The sequence below is a fragment of the Tachysurus vachellii genome, chromosome 23 (genome assembly GCF_030014155.1).
Source record: "Tachysurus vachellii isolate PV-2020 chromosome 23, HZAU_Pvac_v1, whole genome shotgun sequence".
Classification (NCBI taxonomy): domain Eukaryota; kingdom Metazoa; phylum Chordata; class Actinopteri; order Siluriformes; family Bagridae; genus Tachysurus; species Tachysurus vachellii.
This window is the reverse complement of record NC_083482.1, coordinates 17,742,905-17,750,404: the sequence shown is the minus strand read 5'-3', so window position 1 is coordinate 17,750,404 and position 7,500 is coordinate 17,742,905. Positions and strand designations below refer to the sequence as shown.

Here is a 7,500-nt window from a genome sequence, read left to right as displayed (position 1 = left end):
AGCTGTGTGTGTGTGTGTATGTGTGTGTGTGTGTGTTATTCTCATTAAGGGAGAATTTTTCTTCCCTGCTTAAAGTCTTTCAGCTTTTTCCTGCTTTTGAATCTCTGAGGTGGAGCTGTGGTGTAGGCGCTGTTATTCTCTCACCCCAGTAAAGTCAGGTGTTCAGTATCAGCCAATCAGAGCGGTGATACACACATACACTCCTCTATACGCTGTGTTATAATCGCTCAGCAAATCAGAGCACACACCAGTGTATTTACTATTCATAGCCAATCTTGTATATAATGTAGAAAAGTCTGAAGTGTGTGTGTGTGTGTGTGTGTGTGTGTGTGTGTGTACAGGACCTGATTAACGCTGCCTGCTCCACGCTGTTCTTCTTTAGCGCCTCAGTGGTGTTAGCGGCACTCAATCACCAGAGTGGTGCAGAAATCGCTGCTGTGGTAACCAGATCACTCATTTCTCATTTAATTACTCCTTACTCTGATGCACTCTCTAAATGTGTGTGTGTGTGTGTGTGTGTGTGTGTTACAGATCTTTGGCTTTGTGTTGATGTTGGTGTATGGTGTTAACACAGGTGTGTGTGTGAGACTGTGGCGCTTAGGAGACCAGCGTCCCCTACAGACCAGCGAGTACACACGTGCCCGGACGGCCTCGCGCAGTGAAGTGGAAGCACGACCTGAATAACACACACACATAAACAGACACACATTTATCTCACACATTAAACACACAAACTCACACTAAACACTTTATTATAAACATTAATCATGTACTAATTCAGAAGGTGTGTGTGATTTATGTGTTTATGCTTCAAAATGTTTTTTTTTCTCTTTTTGTTTTTTTTTCTGTTTTTTTTTATCTTTCTGAGTTTTAAATTCTGTTTGTTTTTCTTTTTTTATTTTTCCACTTGAGCAAATTGCTAACACACAATTCACTAATTTGCGAGTGATTAAACACTATTATCTGTACTAGGGCTAATGTTTCAGCTAGCTCAGTGTGTTTGTGCTAATCTTTCTGATTATCTGTTAATGTGTGGAATGATTCCTCAGTTAAGAGCTATTTGCTAGTGTTTTGGCTAGTTACTGTTAGCTAACACTAGTGATAGAGATTATTCATGAACTAGTGTTTCAGTCTCTACATTTTAGATGAATCATTGTAAGCAGTGCTAATAATTAGAAATTCAGCCAGTTGATAAGTCTGAACATTTAGACTAGTGTTTTGAATAGTTTCTAAATGTGTGAACTAACAGCTAATGTTTCTGTTGTTACTCTTCTGCAGTCACCAGCATCACTGAGGGGTATCTGTGAGGGTAGTTAGCATTTGAGCTAGTTTTAGTCTTTTGGATATCTAATAGTGTGTGAGTTTCTATTTTTTACCATTTGCTCTCTTCACAGATTATGATAAAGAATACAGAAATAGAAAAGAAAGAAAAACTCTGTGATGTCAGTAAATTATTAACTACAACGAATTGATATAAAACTCAACCTTTTGTTTTGACTCTTAATATTTGGATCAGACTGTAAACACTTTGTAACTGTTTTGTCTTATTTTATCTTTAAATTGTTCTTTTGGTACTAATTTTATATTTTACTTTGTGTGTGTTCCTTCCTGTTTGATTTGTCCTGTTGTGTGTGTGTGTGTGTGTGTAAGATAATTTCAGTGTTGCGGTGTTTCATTACCTCCTCCCTGTAGTGTGCACTACATAGTAATCTTCTGTCCCTGTTCTAGATGTATGCGTGTGAGATGCTTATGTGTCAACACTTGTCCTCAACCTCAATCAGAAGGTTATGGTATGATGTCATCAACAAACCAGCAGGGTATTTTATACAGTCCCCTTCTACATGGTTTTATAGATTTAAAAGCAATAATGTGGATTTTAAAAATGAAACAGTCTGTTGTCTCTGTACCTCGTTTCTGTATCTCGTCCCTGTATCTCGTCCCTACACCTCATTTCTGTATCTCGTCCCTACACCTTGTCCTTACACCTCGTCTCTGTATCTTGTCTGCACACCTCGTCTCTACACCTCATCTCTGTATCTCGTCCCTAAACCTTGTCTCTGTATCTCGTCTCTACGCTTCGTCTCTGTATCTCGTTCCTAAACCTTGTCTCTGTATCTCATCCCTACACCTCGTCTCTGTACCTCGTCTCTGTACCTCGTCTCTGTATCCCGTCTCTATTTTACTGAATAAAGCTTAAGAGTTTTGAAGTGAAGCTTTGATGCTAATTAACCAGTCTCAGATAATGGGCTTTGCGCTAGTCATTAGTGATGGGATTATTTTGTCAGCTAGTATTTGCTTGTTAACATTTGTGCTGTTAGAGTTTGTGATTTGCTGCTAGCTGTGAATAGCTGTGCTGCTATACATAGGGCAATGGGTGGAGTCACTTTCACTCAAATCTCAAAATAGCCTCTTAAAAGCTATGTTAATTCTGACGGAACGTCTGTAAGCTTTGGTCGGGCACTCGCATATTTCCTTAGCCACAGTCATCAGGACTAGTCGCTTAATCTACTTACTTGCATTTGAGTGCTTTGTTGGCATTTTAGCTACTTCAAAAAAATTGGGCTAAACCTGTAAAAATACAACAAAATTCTATGAAATTAAAAAAGCAGATGACTAAAATTATCAAACATTAATTGATTTCTGCACTACAAATATTCAGGTATGATCACATGCCAGTGTGCTGTGTGTGTGTTGTGTGAGTGTGTTGTGTGTAATGTGCTGTGTGAGTGTTGTGTGAGTGTGTGTGTGTGATTTCATCTTTATTGTGCTTTATGTAATGACACACTCCTCCTCACTTAGAGGTTTTATTGATCAATTAATATCTGATTGTAACAGTTAATTATTTATCCCTTTTTAATTGAAGTCTGTAATCTGAGGCTCAATAATCCGACACTGTGATGTTTTAAACAGGAACACAGACGCTCTCAGATCTGTATTTATAGAGCTGTGTCTATTTACACACTCATTTACTGAAATTCTCTCGTTTGTGAAATGAATAAATTTTGTTCGAATGCAACTGTTATTTATGTTTTTATAGAAATCCCAGTTCTCAGCTGCTTATTCTGTTCTTTTTAAATGTTTATTATATTTATGATTTCAACAAAACAATAAAATCCTGTTTTATTAATCAAAACACATCTCGGGTTAAAAACAGAAAACAGACATTCAGCTAGTAGTAAAATAAAATGATGCTGATTGTGCAAAAGTAATAATAATAACGACGGTGATGAAGATAATGTGAACGTAGAGTGAGATTAAATGCTGCAGTACAGAGCAGTGTAACAGGACGTTGTTATAAAGGTGTTATAGAGCAGTGATATGAGCAGACACAGTAACGGGTTTAACTGTGACACTGAAATGTCTCTAAAAGGCCCTCTAGTGGCTGACGGCAGTACAGTTTAAGCCCCGCCCCTTTCCCATCTTGGTGAATGGGACACAACACAAACTCTACCTTTCTCTCAGTGTCTCCTCACTGTCGCTCACTCTGGTGTCTAACGTGGAGCTAACAGATAAATCCAGCTACGTTTCCTAACAAGACAGACGTTACTGTATGACTTAACTGTGTGATAATAAAAGATTTCTCCACTCAGACGTGTAACTGTACAATCAACATCCTTACAAAAACGATATGGCTTCAATTTAGCATTGTTCATGTTAATTATTAACACTGTTCTTAACACCTTTCATAAGATAGAGACCAACGAAAGTTTCAGAACCACAGAGTTGGGGTGGAGATTGTCGCACTGCTCACACACAAACACACACATGTCCAGGACAGAGGGATGTGACCAGACACCCATCTGACACACAAGCATTCACAGGTCTCATCAACTCCATTACAAATATAGAAAAAACTTTTATAAATCCTTCACACATAAAAACACACACAAAAACACACACACTAAACATTGTTTTTAAGGCTTTAGGTCATGAAAATGGTTTGGGTTCTTTGCAGCAGTGTGAAGGTTCTTCAGTCTGTCCCTCAGACAGGGTTCTGTGTCCTAAAGGTTTCTTACCTTCCTGAAAGGAATTAGAATTATTGACATATTGAGAAGTGTCCAGGCCTATATAGGCACTGAAGGTTATACGGTCACAGGACATGTTCACTGTGTGTGTGTGTGTGTGTGTGTGTGTGTGTGTGTGTGTTTAGTAATTCTTTAGTAATGTTGATCTCCCTTCAGGCACTGAAGTGGTCTCCTCTCCAGGGTCCTTCAGGTCCCAGTCACAGCTTTAATCCGAGTCAGAGTCTGAGTCAGCGTCTGAGTCACACAGCCGAGAAGAAACAGAGAGATAAAATAGCGAAAGGGAAAACATGTCTGTAATATAACAGAAAAGTGAAAGAGAACTTTAATCACCTTGTTTTTCCTGAGGTTCCTCGTTAGAGCCGCCGCCCTTCAGGAAGTCAGCGAGCTCGTTAAAGATGAAATAAAAATCCAGGGCGAACACGATGGTGGCGATGAACCCGAACACCTTCAGAGCCACAGTCCAGTTTACACACTTCAACACTGTCCCCCTAATGCAGCGTGCACTACTAAACAATGTTCACTAAATAGTGCAGACTCACACTGAGTCTTTTAGATGTTTGTGATTAACTGGAGGGAACAATGTGGTATTTGGAACAGCCCAGAAAATTACACAAAACACTGCAGATCACAAACAAGGAGCTTCACCACAGAAAAATTTTATTATTTTATTCTCAAAATGTAAAGACTGTATTTTATTCTTGTACTGTAAACTTGTATTTGTGTGTGTATATGTGTGTGTGTGTGTGTGTGTAAGTGTCTCACTCACTCCTGCAGCTTTAGATGATCCGTCTGGATATTTGGACACGGCCATGATGGAGATGATAAAGAAGACGATGGAGGCGGTGATACAGCGCAAAAAATCCTGAATGAATAAAAACAAACTAGAGATGATCAAGTTAAATATTTTTTGGCTTTCTTAAATGTTGTGTGTGTGTATAGTGTGTACAATGTGTGTATAGTGTGTATTGTGTCTGTAATGTGTACTGTGTGTGTATATAGTGTGTATTGTGTGTGTAATGTGTACTGTGTGTGTATATAGTGTGTATTGTGTGTGTAATGTGTACTGTGTGTGTATATAGTGTGTATTGTGTCTGTAATGTGTACTGTGTGTGTATATAGTGTGTATTGTGTGTGTAATGTGTACTGTGTGTGTATATAGTGTGTATTGTGTGTGTAATGTGTACTGTGTGTGTATTGTGTACTGTGTGTGTATAGTGTGTACTGTGTGTATAATGTGTACTGTGTTTAATGTGTACTGTGTGTGTAGTGCATACTGTGTGTGTATAGTGCATACTGTGTGTGTATAGTGCATACTGTGTGTGTATAGTGTGTACTGTGTGTAATGTGTACTGTGTGTGTGTAGTGTGTACTGTGTGTATAATGTGTACTGTGTTTAATGTGTACTGTGTGTGTAGTGCATACTGTGTGTGTATAGTGCATACTGTGTGTGTATAGTGCATACTGTGTGTGTATAGTGCATACTGTGTGTGTATAGTGCATACTGTGTGTGTATAGTGCATACTGTGTGTGTATAGTGTGTACTGTGTGTAATGTGTACTGTGTGTGTGTAGTGCATACTGTGTGTATAATGTGTACTGTGTGTAATGTGTACTGTGTGTGTGTGTACTGTGTGTATAATGTGTACTGTGTGTAATGTGTACTGTGTGTATAATGTGTACTGTGTGTAATGTGTACTGTGTGTGTATATAGTGTGTATTGTGTGTGTATATAGTGTGTACTGTGTGTGTATTGTGTACTGTGTGTATAATGTGTACTGTGTGTAATGTGTACTGTGTGTGTGTAGTGCATACTGTGTGTATAGTGTGTACTATGTGTAATGTGTACTGTGTGTGTAGTGCATACTGTGTGTGTATAGTGCATACTGTGTGTGTATAGTGCATACTGTGTGTGTATAGTGCATACTGTGTGTGTATAGTGTGTACTGTGTGTAATGTGTACTGTGTGTGTGTAGTGCATACTGTGTGTATAATGTGTACTGTGTGTAATGTGTACTGTGTGTGTGTGTACTGTGTGTATAATGTGTACTGTGTGTAATGTGTACTGTGTGTGTATATAGTGTGTATTGTGTGTGTATATAGTGTGTACTGTGTGTGTATTGTGTACTGTGTGTATAATGTGTACTGTGTGTAATGTGTACTGTGTGTGTGTAGTGCATACTGTGTGTATAGTGTGTACTATGTGTAATGTGTACTGTGTGTGTAGTGCATACTGTGTGTGTATAGTGTGTACTGTGTGTAATGTGTACTGTGTGTGTAGTGCATACTGTGTGTGTATAGTGTGTACTGTGTGTAATGTGTACTGTGTGTGTAGTGCATACTGTGTGTAATGTGTACTGTGTGTGTGTGTACTGCATACTGTGTGTGTAATGTGTACTGTGTGTAATGTGTACTGTGTGTGTATAGTGTGTACTGTGTGTGTAATGTGTACTGTGTGTGTAGTGCATACTGTGTGTGTAATGTGTACTGTGTGTGTGTGTGTTTAGTGTGTACTGTGTGTAATGTGTACTGTGTGTGTAGTGCATACTGTGTGTGTATAGTGTGTACTGTGTGTGTAATGTATACTGTGTGTAATGTGTACTGTGTGTGTGTGGGTGTGCAGTGCATACTGTGTGTGTATAGTGTGTACTGTGTGTATATAGTGTGTACTGTGTGTATATAGTGTGTACTGTGTGTAATGTGTACTGTGTGTGTAGTGCATACTGTGTGTATATAGTGTGTACTGTGTGTGTAATGTGTACTGTGTGTATTGTGTACTGTGTGTATTGTGTACTGTGTGTGTAGTGAATACTGTGTGTGTAATGTGTACTGTGTGTAATGTGTACTGTGTGTGTAGTGCATATTGTGTGTGTAATGTGTACTGTGTTTAATGTGTACTGTGTGTGTGTAGTGCATACTGTGTGTGTATAGTGTGTACTGTGTGTATATAGTGTGTACTGTGTGTGTGTAGTGCATACTGTGTGTCTATAGTGTGTACTGTGTGTAATGTGTACTGTGTGTGTAGTGCATACTGTGTGTATATAGTGTGTATTGTGTGTATATAGTGTGTACTGTGTGTAATGTGTACTGTGTGCATACTGTGTGTATATAGTGTGTACTGTGTGTATATAGTGTGTACTGTGTGTATATAGTGTGCACTGTGTGTGTAATGTGTATACAGTTTGTGTGTGTGTGTGTCTCACCATCAGTGGCCAGTGAAAGCCTTTAAATCTTTGGTTAAATTTGATGGAGTGAGCGAAGAGGATGAGCAGAGCAGAGATGAAGGCCAATAGAGGAGCAGTGACGAACGCTGCTGCTGTCGAAGCACAAAAACACACAAAACTGATGAAGGATGAAATCTGGAGGGAAAAAAAGAAAGTCTGAATGATTCTGAGCTCAGAGACAAACATGTTACACAAGTCTTAGATTATACTCCTGATCCTGTGGTCTGTATTTCAGATGTCTATGTTCATAGAGTA

At 38.8% G+C, this 7,500-nt stretch overlaps 2 protein-coding genes across 5 annotated transcripts in view; one reads left to right on the top strand and one right to left on the bottom strand.

The window, feature by feature from the left end:
- cmtm4 (CKLF-like MARVEL transmembrane domain containing 4) overlaps positions 1–3,016 on the top strand; it is a 29,706-nt gene extending 26,690 nt beyond the window's left edge. For all 3 annotated transcript variants that reach the window (XM_060859404.1, XM_060859403.1, XM_060859405.1), the window contains exons 4-5: positions 342–440; positions 532–3,016. In XM_060859404.1, the coding sequence (XP_060715387.1) occupies positions 342–440; positions 532–684 (252 nt within the window). In that variant the 3' untranslated portion in view covers positions 685–3,016. The remainder of the gene's footprint in view (positions 1–341; positions 441–531) is intronic.
- Positions 1–7,500, bottom strand: part of cmtm3 (CKLF-like MARVEL transmembrane domain containing 3) — a 94,122-nt gene that overhangs the window by 84,044 nt on the left and 2,578 nt on the right. The window contains exons 2-5 of one of the 2 annotated variants that reach the window (XM_060859406.1): positions 7,225–7,380; positions 4,792–4,887; positions 4,356–4,470; positions 3,058–4,259 (exon numbers count right to left, since the gene is read on the bottom strand). In XM_060859406.1, the coding sequence (XP_060715389.1) occupies positions 4,231–4,259; positions 4,356–4,470; positions 4,792–4,887; positions 7,225–7,380 (396 nt within the window). In that variant the 3' untranslated portion in view covers positions 3,058–4,230. Of the gene's footprint in view, positions 1–3,057; positions 4,260–4,355; positions 4,471–4,791; positions 4,888–7,224; positions 7,381–7,500 lie in introns of those variants that run through there. The other variant, XM_060859407.1, reaches the window with a different exon arrangement.